The 18,855-nt window shown below is 38.0% G+C and overlaps 1 protein-coding gene across 1 annotated transcript in view; it reads right to left on the bottom strand.

Annotated features, from left to right (window-relative positions):
• The window catches only part of SUGCT (succinyl-CoA:glutarate-CoA transferase), a 349,587-nt gene that overhangs the window by 40,537 nt on the left and 290,195 nt on the right, over positions 1 to 18,855 (bottom strand). Inside the window, exon 13 of the mRNA XM_015813065.1 lies at positions 12,849 to 12,912. Within this exon, the coding sequence (XP_015668551.1) occupies positions 12,849 to 12,912 (64 nt within the window). The remainder of the gene's footprint in view (positions 1 to 12,848; positions 12,913 to 18,855) is intronic.

Genomic DNA, 18,855 nt, shown 5'->3' with positions numbered 1-18,855 from the left:
CAGGGCCACTTCATAAGACAGTGGCCCTGACACCTTTGAAACCACAGCTACCACCCAAAGTGTCCCCAGCCCGTAGTTTCTCGCCCATACTTTCTCACAAGCTGCAAACTTCTTGGGGGCTTGGGTTGTGATGTTTTCGCAGCAGCCCTGTCAGGGTGGAGACGGTCCACTTGGTGGTCAGCCGACGTCCCCATCTCAGTTCTGCTGGACTGCGGCCCTTAGTGGTGTAAGGAGTAGTATGTTGGCAGAGTAGAAAATCCCCTAAGCAATGATGCCAGTCACCTGTCGTTAATTTCTTCAGTGCTTCTTTGGTCGTTCTGACCATTTGTTCTGTTTGATCATTTGAAGCAGGATGAAAGGGGGCTGAGGTAGCGTGTCTGATCATGTTGGTCCTCAGGAAGGACTGGAACTCAGCCCCATTATCAGACACAATCACATCTGGCAGGCTGTGCGTGGCAAAGATTCTGCGCAGTGCCTGAATGGTCCTGGCAGTAGTCATAGATGGGACAGGTGCTACCTCTAGCCATTTAGAATAGCTGTCCACAACAATGAGGAACACCTGTCCTTGGAAGGGCCCTGCAAAGTCTATGTGCACGCGAGACCAAGGAGTTTGTGTGGTCTCCCAGTGATGCACTGGTGCTTGAGGCATTTCAGGTCAGGTCTCCTGACAGACCTGGCAGCTCCTTACTTGAGCCTCTATGTCCTTATCCAGGCCAGGCCACCACAAGTAACTCCTAGCAAGTCCCTTCATCCTAACTATGCCTGGATGATTCTAAAACTCTGGCTCTTAATGTGGGTGGGACTATCACCCTGCTTCCCTATAGCACGCAGCCTTTATGAGCTGACAGCTCATCTTTTCTGCTAGTGAAACTATGAAATTCTGACCTGGCCTGGTATCAGGCCACCCCCTCAACACCCAGTTCAGAACACGACTGAGTGTTCTGTCAGTGGCAGTTTCAGCAGCCACATTTTCAGCATGAAGGGGTCTGAGGGAGATCCTGGATTGCCAGGATGTGAGCTGCAGGTGCTGGGTCAGGGTCTGTGTGAGGCAGTCGGCTGAGTGCATCAGCATGGCCCATTTCCTTTCCTGGCTTATGGACTAGCCTGTAAGAATAAGCAGCCATGAATATTGACCATTGCAGCATCCTAGGAGAAAGGATCTGTGGTGTCTGCTTGTCTGCTGTGAAGAGTCCTAAGAAAGGCTTATGATCCGTGAAAACAATGAAGGAACGCCCATATAAGAAGTCGTGATTTTTTTTAATTCCAGCTACAATGGCTAAAGCCTCGTCTATCTGCGCGTAGTTCCTCTCTGCAGGGGATAACGTTCTGGAATAGTAAGCGATGGGTGCTTGGTGCCCATCTGCCATTAGATGGCTTAAAGCTGCTCCTATGCCATATGGTGAAGCATCACATGCTAGACTGACAGGCAATTTCTAATTGAAGTGAGCTAGTACTGAGCTTGATGACAACAGTGATTTGACTGCTTTAAAAGCTTTTTTGTGGGTGTTTGTCCACTCCCACGATGCCTTTTTATCCAGAAGCTGATGAAGCGGCTCTGCCAAAGCTGCCTTGTGTGGCAGGAATGAATGGTAGAAATTAAGTAGCCCTAAAAATGCCTGCAGCTCCCCTTTTGACTTAGGTCTGGGAGCCTGTTGTATAGCTTTAAGCTTAGAGTCAGAGGGGTGGATTACAGCAGCATCTATCCTGAATCCCAGGAACTCAGTAGAGTTCACACCAATTTGGCACTTGTCTCTTTTTAACTTCAACCCCGCTTCGCAGAACTGTTGAATAACTGCTCTGAGATGCTCTGCTAAGATTGCTGTGGATTCCCCAGCAATCAGAATGTCATCAAAATAAGGGCACACACCTGGAATATTCTTAAGTGTGCATTCCATTATACTCTGGAACAACCCTGGGGCAACACTTACCCCAAACTGCAGGCAACGAACCCTGAATGCCCCTCTATGTGTGACTATTGTCTGAGCCTCTGCAGTGGCATCATCCACAGGCAGTTGCTGATATGCCTGTGTGACTTCCTGTTTAGCAAATACACGACCTCCCTGCAGTGATGCCAGGAAGTGGGTTACCACTGGAACTGGCTAAGCATATTGCTGCAAAGCTTTGTTAATTGTGCATTTGTAATCAGCACAAATACGAATGTCCCCATTGGACTTCACTGGTGTTACTATGGGGATTTCCCACATGCTGCTATCTACAGGTTGAAGCACTCCCTGCTGTACTCACTTGTCTAGCTCTGCATCTATTTTAGGCTTTAGAGCGAAAGGCACTCTGCGAGGTTTGATCCTGATAGGAGTTACTGTTGGATCGAGGTTAAGGGAGATTGGTGCTCCCTTGAATTGACCTAAATTAGGGCTGAATACATCAGCAAATTCCTGGCACACAGCCGCTAGGTCGGCTGTTTGTGTGTGGTTGATGCCGGTTACTCGGATGCCCAGGGCATCAAACCAGTCCAGCCCAATCAAACTGGCGTGCTGGCCTTCAACGACCACGACGTTGAGGGGACCCTCAAACTCTTTGGAGCTGACTCTTACTGTCATGCCTCCGTCTGAGCCTGACTCTGAGGACGACATGGAGTTCCCTGTTGAGGCCCAGGAGGGGGTGTCTGTGGCTTCGGAGGACTGTGGGGAGGAACAGGCTGAAGCAGGCCAGGGCCTTTCAAGTTTGGAACAGGGAAGGCAGAGCTCAGGTGAGGAGCAAGGCCCCTCCCCACCAGATCCCAGAGCAAGGAGAGCAGAGAGGAGGAGGGAACAATGGAGGCAGGCTCACTTGCTCGGGAGGAGAGCATCACATCCCACTTCACAAGGCACACCTGGGGAATAGGTATTTAAGGAGACGCTGTGGGGTGGGGCATTTGCCGGGAACAAACGTGAACTCTTATGATGTGACCTCTTGTACCTGGACTCTTTGTATTTTGGATCAAGTTTGTTTCCTGCTGAGTTTTCCTTGCTGTCTTCAGTTTTGCAGTTTGCAGGTTACAGGCAAGCTGGATGTTGAAAAGATCATACTTTGTTTGTTATCTGTTTTACTTTAAAACTCCGTTGACTGTTTTATTGAACTTGTGCCAGCATATGTGGGGGCTGTTGGGTGAATGTTGGCAGTGCTTACAAAGACAATTATTTTGACCAGCTAATTGCTTTGCCTCTGTTTGGGGCCCTGGGTCATTACACTTACTGTGGCTTCGCCTTTCACCACTACGCGGCAATTTTGAAAGTCTGTCAGAACAAGGCTTGACTGTTTGAGTCGAACTTGTTTCCTGCCTTGTCTGCAGATGTAGCTAAACATTTTGTGAGAGATTACGGACAGGGCTGACTTGGTGTCTAGTTCCATAGAACAAGGGACCCTTGGCAGCCTGACTTTAAGTCTCAGCTTCTCTTTGAGAGGGCGTTGGGCTCCTGTCCTTAATGTGTTTCTTCTTCCGGAGCAGTAACCGACCCTGTTCTGTCCCGGAGCCCATTTACCTCTCCATGGGATGTCTTCGGGCAGAACGTCTCTCTGGGGACCTTTATAGACTCTGGGGATGTGCCCTTGCTTGCCACAAGCACGACACACTGCAGTGCAGAATTTGCACTCAGAACTCTTGTGCTGTTTGCTGCAACTGGCACAGCTAGGGAATAGAACTGCCTTGTCAACGGGACATTGCTGTCTGATGGGTTGCTTCTGTAACCGGTCAATCTCATCACCCTCGTCTGGGTCTTCAAGTATTTCTGTAGTTTTGTGGTGCACAGATGTCTGGCTGAGGAGAGTCTTCTGAGGTCGTAAAGCCATGACCTCCTTTAACGTATCCTGGAATGTCAGCGTTTCTTTTGTGAAAAGCCTCTGCTGCAAATTTCGGTTCCTCAGGCCACACACGAGTCTGTCTCTGAGTCGATTCTCTAAGTAAGGAAACTCGCAGAGTCTTGATGTTTGTCTAGTGCAGCCACGAATTCAGCTGCTGACTCCCCTGCCTGTTGCTCTCTTTGCTAAAATGCACGCTGCCAAGCAATAACGGACAGCCTGGGTTCAAAATGTTCCTTTAGCCTCCTCTTCAGATCAGTGTATGTGACTGATTCTAAGCTGGCTGGGGCAATCAGGTTCTCCGCGATGTCGAAGGTTGCCTGCCCGCACATGCAGAGCACGGTTGCTGCCTTCAGCCCATCGTCTCTCACCTGGTTGGCCCACAGGTAGTTCTCCACCCTGGAGATGTAGGAGCTCCACTGTTCAGGGTGAAAAACATCAAATTCATTCAGCTTGCCCACTTTGGCCACAGCTGATACTCACGAGGTCTTGGTCAATGCCTTCTGCTGCTAGGAGCTGCTAGGTAAATCCTGGGGACGGATTCCTCAGGAAGACTGTGCCTTCAGTGTGACTTTACTGGCAAGCAGGGTGGGAACGTGGTCCTTACCAGGGCTCTGGTGCCTGGTCTCACACCCTAGTGACTTCTGGCTAAGTGCTTCAACTCTCTCTCTCTCCTTAGCAGCATCCCACCTTCGTCGCCACTATTATGTATTGAGTTTGTTGAGGCATAGACCAGACCGATGTAATACAACTATTCTTTATTGCTGGAAAACACAGAAGTGGCTCCGACAACCACTTCACATCTATTTATACAGTGCTGCCACTAGGCGGCGACCAATCATTTTAAAGAACAATTTCCCGCTTAAATTGCAGGCTAGCAGTTTGCTCCACGACAGTTGGAGACTCTTTTCAAGCATACACAACAACGGATCATAACAACTGTTAATGACTAACCCAATGCATTACACTACTCATATTGGAATAAGTAAAGTATACCAAGGATACCTCTGCAGTTGTTTTGCTTCTAGGATTTCTAATTCCTTGGAGATTTCTACTCTTTTATTTATTATTTATTTAGTTTAAGTACATATGCTGTATTCTACTTTTCAAGGAAATAATGTTCTCAAAGTAATTTTCAAGCAATAGAGAATATTATAAATAACAATTCATTAAATACATATCAACAAACTTCTAGAGTTCCTCCTATGTGTTGGTAATAATCCACAATGGCCAAAATGAATCAAACAAAACAACATCTAGGATATTGTTACCTATCTTCCTGCTTTGCACTTTAGTGATTCTTCCTATAAAACAAATTGCAATAGACAACATTTCTATTGTAGCCATGATTCACCTTGTTATAGCTCTGAACACCAATCAATATTTCAAAAGGATTGTTGGGCAGAAAAGGTGAGCAAATGAGGCTTATTGAAAACACAGGAATTTGACACTCTAGTTTGGCTTGATTCCAAACTTATTCTGATAAGTTACGCTTTTTTTAATATAAACTGATCCCTGGAATCCCTGGAGTTTCAAAAAACAGTAAATCTTCAGTTGTCCTAATGGTAGAACAATGAATTAATTTCAGATAGACAAAATAATCCTTTGCCTGAAAAAAAAATTCCATCATATACCTTCTTTTAGCTGTTTGAACACTTACTTTAATGAAGTGAGTCTTGATCCAACTGATATAACAATGAAAAGTATTTCCAGATTTAATAGTGTCTCAAAGATATCCACTGAATCTGAATACTTGATTATGGTCATGAGTTTCACATAAGAATTATGGATAGCACTACCTGAAATATAGCAACCACTCATAACATACTTTACATAGCTCTGCTTATATGGTATCTATACTTATCCATCCATTCTTGCCCAAAAAAGAGAATGTTTCTACTTTCCAGGTCCCATTCTCCAACTACAACCTTTGGCTTTCTGCTTCAGTCTAGGAAGGCTTTTGTAGAAGCTCACCTCATATGTAAATTTTCAGAGGATAAATGGTTTATTTTAATTGTATTGTACTCTCATAGATTATACGTTTTAACAAAAGTTTGGATACAAATGGACATTACCTGTTTCAAAAATTCCATTCGTTGCTGGATCTCCCTATCTCTGTTGATACAGTAGCAATAAATAAAAAGGGATTTTTAAAATATTTTTATCTTTTTTTGCTGTTAACCTTGTCCCTTAAGGAGTATCTTCTTTCACAAAGATAAACTGTGAGTTGTATAAAACCTGAAAACTTGATGTACTTTTTCTTTTGCCATCTGCAAGTTATTTCTGTCCAATATTTTTGTCAAAAAGAAAGTGAACTTTACGTTTTAGTGTGTTTCTCATTTTATGTAATTAAAATGGCAACTTTAAAAGGTGGCAATAAAAGATTGCACCAAAATGACCCTATGCACATTTTATCAGAATTTTCTAAAAATGTATTGGTATCATTTCCCCAGAGGACTGTGGATAGAATTGTAGCTGCCAGTTTACACATTGTTTTGCATGTGACTCCACTGGGGGGGAAAATTAAAACAGCATTAAAATACTTTTTATTTCTTCTAGAGTAGAAATAGGACTAATGTCACTAAGAAAAATCTGCCATACTTGGATACCACCACTATTTCCAGTAGTGATTTATAAATCAAGGTTGATTGGAAAAAGACTTTACACAGCTATATGAAGCAACTTGTCCTTCAAAATCCCCAATGTGAAGTGTTTAAGACTTTACAAGTCACCATCAACATTTTTATCTGTAAACATAACAGAAGCCAGCAAAGAAATGTTAGCATTAGTGAGATATATTTCAAACAGGCCATTACAATGAATAAATTGCATTCCCCAATTTGGCATTAATGCTCTATTTCTCTATCTACTTGACTTCAAAGAAGCAAATTTCCCTCCAAATGAAGACTGATAAAAAGATTAAAATAGAGCAACTAGGGGTAAAATCTCTCAAATGCTTGATGTTTATGAAAATTAAAATATAGGTAGTCCTTATGATCACAATTGGGCACAGAATATTAGTCGTAGGTTGTGATGGTCATAAGTCAAGGCACCATGTCACTGAACTTGATCTTGCAACCATTTTTAAGTATTTGCTTAAGTGTTTCACAAATCATGAAGTCCTATGTATAAACCCATTTCTCCAAATGAGTGTTTTTTTTCCCTGCAAGCTGACAAAAAATGCTGGAAATTGGTAAAACTGTTACGACCACAGCGTACAGGCAAACAGGCATAAATGTGAGCTGGTTGCCAAGTGCCCAAAATGCAGTCATATGACTGGGGGATGGGCAGCATGATATTTTACAACTCTTTTCAAGGCTGTTTAACTCCAAATGGTTGTTAAATAAATAGTTATAAGTTGAGAACTACTTGTAATAGAAGCTTAGATGGAATGTATAGATCAGAAAAGGTGCTATCAAGAGGACTCCTGAATAGTTAATAAGCTAAGTTAGAGAAGCTATTCCAATCTTCTTTCTTTAAAAACTAAAGACATTTCCAAACAAAGAAAGCAAAAAGGAACTTTGGCATAAGAAATATAGACTCAATAAAAAAAATTAAAAAGACTTTGAGGTGGACAAAAATAAATAGGCCCTGAGATTGAAAATATAGTTCAATGTAAGGAAATGCAAAGTGACACATGTTGTTTTAAGAACCCAAATGTTGTTTAGCCATTAATAGGATCAAAACTAAAAGCCCTGGGGTACAGTTAGACAAAAATTGTCAACACAGTGTGCTATTAAAAAAAAAGGGAATATCTGTCCTTGGAAGCATCTGGAATTAAAAATAAAACTGCCAAACCTAATTGTTTTATATATAATTCTTGGAATACTGTATACATTTCTGATGACCACACATCAAAAAATTGAAAGAAGACAAAAGGAGAAATGAAATGATAGGATTTGAGGTGATCCTATACAAAGAGCAACTATAAAGTTTGGGCTTTTTTGTTTAAAGTGAGAATGAGTAAGAAAAGATAAGAAAAGAATGTAAAATTCCACAGTCTGTTCAATTTTCTCCCATTCCTACAATGTTAAAATCTGGGATTCTCCATTGTAGAAACATTCAGAATCAGTAAAAAAAAAACTTCCTTACACATATTGTTCTCATCAGATCTGATGACAGCCACCAATTTAGATTGATTTTAAAAGGGAACTGGGAAAATCAAACAGGATTAGATGTCAGGACCTACTTGTCCTGATAGCTATATATCCACTTCCCTAAATTATAGCCAGAATGCCTTAAATATCTGCTGCTATAGAGAAAGGGGAAGGGGAGAGTGGAAAATTTATTACAACCATAGAACAAAAGGAAAAAAAACACCACAGGAAAACATGAGATAACCATTGCCAATTACAGCTGGGTTTATACTGAGTAACAAAACCAAGCAACATTTAAGGACACTGAATTGTCTTGTGGTCTAATAAGTAATGGAAGCAAAATAAGTCAGAATACCCAGGAATATAGAAAGGAAATGGGAAACTGGGAAATGGGAAATTCTGTAAAACTGGCAGAATAACAAAACATGGGCTGTAATTTCTATTATATCTGCCTCTGAGGGACATTGTTGGAATGTATAGATTTTCCTATATTTCCCCTTCAATATTGCTATATTTTTTTTCCTATATTTCCCCTTCAATATTGCTATTGGGAAATGCTAAAACCATGGCTTTTCTATTTTTCTTTTAAATTTATTTTAGTATTTTTACTAAAATCATGAAAACTAATACTAACTAAAAAAGTAAAAGAAAAAATGATAAAGAAATTATGGAGCTCCATTTCCATCTGTCCTGTTTGCCATCATTCACTCCCTAGAGACTAAAATGGAACATCTGTAACTTGAGCTGGCCACGAATGAGGAGTGTATATCGGAGGTGGTGACCCTTTGAGAGCTGTATGCAACGAAATTTCATTTTGATGTATGCCGATTGGTGTATTTTCAAAGTGACAATAAAGTTGTTGTTGTTGTTGTTGTTATTATCTTTCCTTCCTGTTTGTCATATCTTACCTATACACAAATCTTTAAAGTTTTGTTGTTCAGTCCTGATCAGCAAAAGTCCATTAAGAGTTACCAGAGATAATAATATATCTATTTTAGCCTTGATCAATAAACCAGTATTATATTCATTCCCTTTACTTTTAACAATCTTGATCCTTAATTGCCTAAAATAAAGTCCTTGAACATGATTACTTCTCATTTTTATTTGTCCCTTGTCATATAAATTGTACAAAATTTAAACAGATCTCTTTTGTAAATCCAATATAAGACTATTATTTAGTTCAATGTTTTGATTTGATAAAATGTCAACTGCTTTCATTTGCCTATCCAGTATAGCAGCTCTTTCCACACCATACCTCTCATTTTTAGATCCACTTTCAAATTAGACTCAGTCTTATCCAGTAAAATTTGCTCCATTTCTATATAAACTTCCAAGCATAATCTGTCTATAATAGCAAACATTTAAAAAACTGACTTGTTCAAATTTCTTCCAAAATATCCAGTGTTAAATTTTCCAAATCAACACTTGAATTACCTGCTAGCTGTTTATTTTTTTTAAATGGAATTTTTAAGAATAACAAGTTTTACAACATGAGATTTGTTTTCTTCAATACTTTAAAGTTTAAAAAACAGGTTTAAGGGCTTAAAAATTCTTTAGGAATAAACAGAAAATGGGTGATTAGAACTTTAATTTTGGAAAGTTACAAATGGACTAAGGATAAAGATTGATTTGGAATAAGATTTTAGAATTAATTATAAGAAATCTTGCTATGGAAAGTGCATTTGTTTTTAATACATTTAGAAAAAATATGATTGGACACTTGGAAGCTTGAAAACTAGACGGAATTAAAAATTACAATTAAAGGAGAATACCACTTAAATTTGACTTACTAATACAGAATGGAGCAAATATTTTTTTAGGGTACTATTATTTATTTTATTATTTATTAAATTTGTTTGCTACCCATTTTGCCAAGGTGATGCTAGGTGGCTTACAACATTAAAATGAAATATGCTTTTTAACAATGAACCCAGAAATTAATTTGAAGCATGTCTGCCTCTATAGATAGACTGTGTTTCAAAGAATAGGAAAAAGTTTTACTGGGCATGACTGAGACCAATCTGAAAATTGATAAGAATGATATGGAAAAAGGTGCTACATTGGGCAAAGATATACAACTGTCTGATGTGTTTATAATTTAAAAAGAAATAGAAATAACAAATCAACACATGATCTGGACAACTTTTTTATATTGGATTTACAAAAGAGTCATGTTAAAGCTTTGAAGAATTTTATGAGAAGGGACAAAGAAAAAAATGAAGAGAACTCAAGTTCTAGGATATCATTTAATTGGATTAAAGATAAATATTGTTACAAATAAAAGGAAAGAATATGAACTTGGTTTATTTGATCAAGGTCAAAATAGATACTTTTTTTAGATATGTTGTTATCTCTGGTAACCATTAATAGACTTTTGTTGATTAGATCTGAACAACAAGGCTTTAGGCTTAGTTTATAGCCTAAAGAGAAGGGATATGGAAAGAAGAGATCATTTGTTGTGTTTCAACAGAAAGTGGTAAGTTACTAAAATTGTTTATAGTTGTTGTGCAAAGGGTGAAGTTATTTCTTTATATACTTCTTTTCTTTACTACATTATTTTCTATCTTTCTATTTTTTTTCTCCACTTTCTATTTTTATTTCTTTTTGATTGTATTACATTCTTTTTAACTGTAATTTCTAATAACATTACTATAAAAAATAAAATAAAATTTGGAAACTGGTTATTAATACATAATGGGGACAAGTTACATAATCCAATTAGCCTTCTACAGATAGAACCTTTTGTTTCAAAATTAAGTTGGTCCGCTCTAACCCCAGTGGCAAGAGATCGTCTGGTTGACACCGTGAGATGCAGAATACATTGTTCAATTGGCTGATCCAGCAGGGCTTTTTTTGGGGTGTGTTACAGGTCCCACAGGAATCAGTGGAGTTTTCTTCTGAAGTAACTAAAGCTATCACTATCTTCAAATGCAGCCATTTATAACATGTTGCATCCATCTAGCTTGGATATTAGAAAATTACAAACATATTTCTGATTAATCAGATTCTATTTAAAGAAGAAGAATAGTACATCACCTCCCTTAAAAGATTTAAAACAGAACTTCTGACTATCAATATATCTTCCTGGGAGGAACCTATTCCTCTTAGCAGTAGTTAACCCAGCACTGCTTTTTTTCTTTCTTTTTCCTTCCTGCTTTCCTCCCCTTAATGTGCTTAAGCTAGTAATGTAACGTGATTATCAAACCAAAGCTAGTAGAAGGTAAGACACTGTAAGAGTTCACTGTTTCCTCACTTCTGCTCTGCATTACACATTAATTTTCTGTATCTTTCTAAGTCATCTCACACAGTTACAATATATAAACAAAATTACTATTTTCAAGAGATTTTTCTTCTTCCTATGGAAGGGAGAAATATTGTCCTTCTAATTCAGCCATATTTTAATGTTTCATACAAACACATACGGCCACAATTTATGTAAGGCTCAAGGTAAACCTAAAACAAACACAGATGTCCAAATATATATAGCTTCCCCCCTCCCCGATTAGTTCAACTGACTCCAGGGTAAGCAATTAACTTCAAAGGAACTACTGTAGAATACGTGATTTGAGGACTGCCATTCATAGATGGTTTAACAGAAACATTTTTTAAAAAATAAAAATGAACCTTTCATCAAACCTATGCTTATGATTGTTTTTTTCAAGTTAAGAGTGCTTTTTCTTTATTCATTGGAGCTTTCCATAACCAAGAGGTAGGATTTGAAGGCCTCTTCCATCATGTTCCCACAAATCAGAGACAGGCTATAGAAATCATATAACTACTTTAAATATTTTCCTTCTGATGCTTTACATAAAGCATTCTCCTCCTTCCAACTATCAAAACTGTCCATATTACCTTCAGGATAACCAAAGCATACAGAAAGCCCCCCTCTACCTGGAGTTTTTCTCACTCAGAAGCAGCCAGGCCCTGAATAGTAGAAACTATTGTCCTCTACTGTCCGCATTTCTTAATTTACATTCTTTTTAAGGTAATGTTTGAGTGAGATAAATGATAACTGACCTTAACACAATTTGATGACTATTATAAGGAAAATTTAAATGAGCCCTGATGGGTATGTACTCCTTTTGGAGATGTGCCCACCTAGGTTTCAAATGTAGCACCAACTGTCATCCCAGATGGATGGCTCCTGTCATTCAGAATATCTTTCCAACTTGCAGAGGTACTGAGATGTTATTTGTGAGATTGGGCTATAGGAAGAAGATGGGAATATTGCCTCTGCACCAGAATGCAACACACCATCACAAGTGAAATTTCCCAGATGTATGATATTGGGAGACCTCAACTTGTCTAACCTGAGTATAATATCAATCATGTTTCTTGATGGTCTATGGTGGGACTGGAATTGGAGGGGGACAAGGGCATTTGTTCTAATCGTCTGGTTAGATCAAGGGATTGGGATTGGGAGATACAATGTTGCAGTGGTTCTCTTTTTTCCTTCAGGGCTGGTTTATGGACCACCATGGGATTCAACACTTTCCCCTATGTTAGCCAGCACAAATGCATTGGCATGATTAATTAACTGCTTTTAAAGTGAACTATGTTGAGGATGGGCAACTGATTTTTTGTAGAATATGGGATTAATCCAGTTTTAAGTGCCACCCAGTATTGTCTGCACTGTATCTGCAGGTGTCTCTGAAATCTGAATGCTGGGTAGATCTTTAGCTTTGGAAATTATATACATAAACTGGGCTCATGCAACATGCTTAATCATATATGTTAAAGACCTAGCAGCTTCATTCACTCATTATGCAAAACTATGTTAATTTAATCTTGATGTATCTAGCTATCACTTTGTGTATCATCAATTAGTTTATTGATTCATGGTTTAATATATTGTAAAAACACAGCCACAGAATCTCATTGAAGCCCATGCATGAAGTATGTTTAAAAACTGTTTTACTTTGATGAGTAATATCAATCTTAAGGAAATGTGCCAACCTGGAACAGTAATCTTCCCTACTGTTGGATGCTCCATCTCCATCATAAGTTTATTGTGCAGAACCTAAAACATAATAATAAATAAAAACAGTGTAATGAGGGTGATTTTAAAAACATTTTAAAGTCAATAATATAGAAGACCATTATTATATATATGGCACTGCAACACTCAGAACTTTGCACAAAGATCATAAATTCCTTTGTTCAGCATTGTCATAACAACCACTGAACAAATGGTCATAAGTTGAGGACTATCCATAGAGGATTCTGAAAGGAAATTTCTCAATTATTTCAAATATTATTTATTTACTGGTAACATAAAACTGACTTAGCAGGTGTATAGTTTAAAGAAAGTAGGTAACTAACAGGGCAGATCATAAATTTCCCCAAACTTACACATTTAACATGATTAAAATTAAACAGCCACATGCATCTCTATGTTTTCTCAGTTCATGGCATCTCTGAACAGCTGATTTGCATTTTTGTACTGAATGCCAAACAGGGCTGGAACTGAGTTTTAATATAATAACAATTTTGGCTATTTTTTGAGCAATGCAGAAACACTTTCTTTTTTGGATTATGTCAACATTTTAAATGATTTTATAAGTAATTCAACTAACTAGCATATGTTCCAGATATACACGGGCAGATGTACATTTTGTATATATAAAAGCAAAAGATGAGCCTCTTCAATAACATTACTACCTCAGACCAAGATGTATTCAGGCTGCACAATGATCCAGATTTGAAGGAGAACAGGCAATTCTAGGTTTGCTTGAATATATATTCTTTGCATGTGCTTCCATTTCTTTAAAGATTTATATCCATGAACTCATTAGGCTCATGTGTTCTAAATCCTTTAGATCTGGATCACTACCCATCCCTACAAAATGATATAACAATACAATGAACCCTGAATATGCACTCCTTTTTTCATGTCAAGAACTGTGACAGCAATCTTTCTAATTTGGATAGATGAGAGTATTTGTAAATATTCTCCACAGGATTGAATTGTGGAGTCCTTGGTGCTTTTTGAACTTGCTTTCTGGCAGATGTTTCATTACCAAATTAGGTAACATTATTAGTGCAAGAAGGGAGTGGGGTTTGATCTCATTTTATATATTAGTGACTTGACCAGACAGCGTTGGTGGGATTGGTCCTGGTGGTTCCCTAATTGGGCTGTTGTGTAACATTTAGCTCATTTTTCTGTATTGGTAGTTCCTTGCTTGAGATATTGTTTCATTCTTGATTGTTGGTCTAGTATTAATTTTGATGTTAATCTCTGCTCATCTGGGTGTTGATTGCTGTGAGGAGATGTTTTGATCTTTTTGTTTCCTTTTAGGTTTTTCACAGCTGGTATTGGTTTTGCTATAGTAGATTGAGTAGTCAGACACTTTTTGAAAAAGTCAGATGGGTATCTGTTTAGTTGAAAGATGTTGTAAAGATGATCTGTTTCCTTTTTCTGATGTTCAGAGTTGCTGAAGAGTTTGCACTCATCTAAATAGTGTTCTTACATAGCTTCTCTTGTAGGAGATTGGGTTGTTACTTTGATAGTAAAGCACTTGGTTGGTGTGGGTAGTTTTAAGATAGGCATGTGCCTTTCTTGGTAAGGATATCCAGGAATGGTAGTGTGTTCTTGTTTTCTTTTTCCATAGTGAATTTTATTCCTTTGAAGATGTTGATGATTTTATGTGTGTTCTATAGTTAGTCATCTATGTGCCAGAACCATACTTTGGGTTGCATGCATAAGAATACTATAGGCATTACATTACGGTCTCTTCTATTAGTTCTGAAAGCAGTAATCCCATGGGTATTCCTTTGATTTGTTAATATATTTCTCCATCAAATTGTAAAAAAAGGTAGTTAGGTAAAGATTGATAAGATCCACGATACTGGGTATTTCAATCCTGGTGTATTTGATTAGGTCAAGTGTACTGTCATGGATTCTTTGGCTAATTCTAGCTCTATGGATATGACATCAAATAAGACCATGATTTCATCTTCTATTTTCACACCTTTTATTCCTTGGAGATACTGCAGTGGGCAATTGATGGAGTATTTGCTGCCCTGAGTGGTAAACTTTTTTGTCAATTTTTAGCGATGATATAGGTTGAGGTATCTGGTAATGATACAATTGAATAGAGAAGTATGTCTGGCTTGTGTGTTTTGGGGCATCCATAGAAGTATGGAAGGATGGATCCACTACTTTTCATCTGCCACTACTCTTCTTTGGTGATTTCACCTTTTTTTGTGAAATAACTAAGATTTATCAAGTTTCTGTATTGGATTGATGTTCACTGGAATGAAAGTTTCTTTGTCTTCTAATAATTCTTTCACTTTTTGTTTATATTGTTCATGACAACAGTGTTGGAGCTTTGTTTGCTGATAGGATGGTGATAATTTGGTCCTTCTTTGAGTTTTTAAGGGCTACTCTGTCCTCTGCTTTGAGTTGGTTTTGTTCTTGTCTTCTTCTGATTTGTGGTATGATTGTTTGATGCTTTCTTCGGTCTCTGTGGGAAGGTCTGTGGTTTTAAATGCTCATTCTAAGGCTGCAAAGAATTCTAGTTGATTAGCATCGTCTGTGCTATAGTTCAGGCCTTTCTGTGTTCTGCGGTAGATAGTGGGTGGCTGGACATGTTGACCACCCAGTTGAAGCTCATCTAGAAACAACAATCCCACACTCTCTAGTTTCATACTAAAATATGAAACAGCTGTCAGGCAGATGTTCAAATGTACACATATTCTAGAAACAGTTAGATGAATAATGTTTTCATTAGTTATTATTACCAGTAACTGAAATGAAATTGTGCTTTTCATCAAATCAATTTCTGAACTAAAAATTAATGTACACTCAGTTCCCCATAATTTTGTTCTCTGATGGACTATTTTCTCACTTTATTTTGAAATTTTTATTGCTGGAAATTTTGTCACTTTATTCTGAAACATTTCATTAACATTTCATTAATATTTTTATAGCAGTATTGTTTTGCTATCTTATAGCATTTTAGTCAACTTTATTAAACTAAAACTTTGACATCTATATAATTTGTTTTACTGATATAAAAATACAATATTCTTTTGTTTATTATTGCATATCTTACTTTTATTTGCCTAAAATGTATGGTATTTCAATAATCAATAGTTTCAGTAGTATATACACACCAATAATTAATTGTTATTTTAAACATAACATTAAACATTAAACCCTAACCATGAAATCATTTTTTTTCCTCCTAGGTTTCAAACTATTTAAAAATAAATTCATGTTACTAGATGCCTGATTTTTTTTTCAAACTATTGGGTGGTATTTGTCCTATTTATTCTCATACAAAAAGAAACTATAGCACAATCTATCAAAATTTGTCTGACATGATCTCTTTTTGACAAACCCAAGTTGGCTTTTAGTAATGACTTTGTTTGCCTCTAGGTGTTCGCTGATTCATTGTTTGATTATCTTTTCCAAAATCTTCCCAAGTATTGAGGTCAGGCTGATAGGTCTGTAATTTCCTGAGTCCATTTTTTTTTCTTTTTTTGAAGATGGGAACTACATCAACTCTTTTCCAGTCCTCCAGTAGTTCCCCAGTGCTCCAAGATGTTTGGAAAATATAGTTCAATGGTTCTGAGATCACATCTGCCAGTTCCTTGAGAACCCTGCAGTGTAATCCATCTGGTCCTGGTGATTTGAACTCACCTAGGCTGGACAAGTGCTCACTTACCGTTTTCTTGCCTATCTTAACTTGCGTTTCTATTCTGTTATTTATGGCATTATTTTTGGTAGGTTGGTCTGTTTTTTCCCTTTGTGTAAACACAGATGCAAAAAGCGAGTTAAATAGTTCTGCTTTCTCCCTATTGCTTGTCACCTTCTTGTCACTTTCCCCCACTAATGGACCAATCATTTCCTTCACTTTTTTTGTTTTTTACATGTTGAAAGAAGCTTCTTTTGTTATTTTTGACTTTGGTCGCAAGCCTTAGTTCATTTTGAGCCTTAGCTTTCCTCACTTTATCTTTGCAGGCTCGGACTATTTGCTGATATTCTGATTTAGTTATGTGCCCCTCTTTCCACTTTCTATACTTGTCCTTTTTATCTTTCAATTTATTAGATAGTTCTTTATGCAGCCATGCTGGTTTCTTTTGAGAGCTGTTATTTTTCCTCTTTGTTGGTATTGTGCTGGACTGGGCTTTTATTATCTCACTTTTCAAAATTTCCCAAGCTTCTTGAGTTGTTTTCCCCTTGAGGATTCTCATCCATGGAATCCTTCCTAAGCCCTCTCTAAGTTTATTGAAATTAGCTGTCTTAAAGTCCAAGACTCTAGTTTGACTGTGTTCTATTGCTTGTGCTTCCATAATGTTGAATTCCAATATTGCATGATCACTTCCTCCCAAGGTTCCTGTGGCTTCAACACCTTCTATCATTTCATCTCTGTTAGTAAGAATTAGATCCAAAATGGCTAATTCCCTAGTTTCTTTCTCTACTTTTTGGGAGACAAAGTTGTCTGCTAGGTTTGTCAGGAATCTGTTTGATCTTTCACTTGGTACAGAGTTTGTCTCCCAGTTGATGTCAGGGTAGTTAAAGTCCCCCATTACTATTGTGATGTGCTTCCTACATACCTTAGTTAGCTGACTAGGAAAAAGTTCATCTATTTCCTCTGTTTGGTTGGGTGGCCTATAGTGTACACCTATGGCAATGTCATTTTTTCTCCCTTTTATATTGACCCAATAGCATTCAAGACAGTTTTCATCATTGTTGTGCTCTATTTCTGTAGAGATGTAGAGATGTAATTATTTCTTATATAGAGAGCAACTCCACCTCCTCTTTTATTTGGTCTGTTTCTTTTAAATAATGTATCTTCATAAAGATAAATTTTATGACTTATATGAGAGAATAGAAGGGGAATTCATCAAATTTGCAGATGACACGAAGCTGGCAGGAGTAGTCAACACCCCAGAAGACAAGCTCAGGGTCCAAAAAGATCTTGATGGACTTGAGCAATGGGCCCTAGTAAATAACATGAAATTTAATGTGGAGAAAAGCAAGGTTTTACACTTAGGCAGGAAAAACAAAGATACAGATTAGGCAAAACCTGGCTCAAAAAATGTAACTGTGAGAGGGACCTTGGAATCCGAATGAATAATCACTTAAACACGAACCAGCAGTATGTGGCAGCAGCCAAAAAAGCTAACACAATCCTAGATTAAATAAATAGAGGCATAGAATCAAAATCACATGAAGTATTAGTAACTCTTTATAAATCCTTAATAAGACCACACCTGGAATATTGCGTCCAATTTTGCTCACCACATTACAAAAAAGATATTGAGACTTGGGAAAAAGTGCAAAGAAGAGCAACTAAGATGATTAAGACTTGGAGACAAAAACATATGAAGAAAAGTTGCAGGAATTTGGTATAGCCAGTTTAGAGGAAAGAAGGACTAGGGGTGACATGATAGCAGTATTCCAGTGTTTGAGGGGCTGCCACAAAGAAGAGAGAGTCAATTTATTTTTCAAAGCACCAGAAGGCAAGACAAGAAACAATGGATGGAAACTAATCAAGGAGACAAGCAGCCTGGAATTAAGGAGAAACTTCCTAACAGCAAGGACAATCAACCAGTGGAACAGCTTGTCTTCAGAGGTTGTGGGTGCTTCATCACTGGAAGTTTTTAAGAAAAGACTGGACAATCACTGAAATGTTAAAGGGTCTCCTACTTGAACAGGGGTTTGGACTAGAAGACCTCCAAGATCCCTTCCAGCTCCAGGTCTGATTGAATTTTGATTTAATTAAGTATGAAAAGAAATAATGTGTGATGGGACTTCCGGTGGCAGGCGACTTCGTCGGATGCAGCTGTTGCTGCCTCCCGCCTGTTTTTGCGTAAAAGCCGTTTTGACAGCTAGCATCATCTGTCAAACGGCTTGATACCTTTCCCCTGGGCATAAGGGGTTAGGTGAGCTGCCCGGGGTAGGAGTTGAGTTCCCGAGTCGTCCCATGTGGACGATGTAGGTGAGAACTCC

Source organism: Protobothrops mucrosquamatus, unplaced genomic scaffold (genome assembly GCF_001527695.2).
Source record: "Protobothrops mucrosquamatus isolate PMUCROS unplaced genomic scaffold, P.Mucros_1.0 scaffold131, whole genome shotgun sequence".
Lineage (NCBI taxonomy): Eukaryota > Metazoa > Chordata > Lepidosauria > Squamata > Viperidae > Protobothrops > Protobothrops mucrosquamatus.
This window is presented reverse-complemented; position numbering and strand designations above follow the sequence as displayed.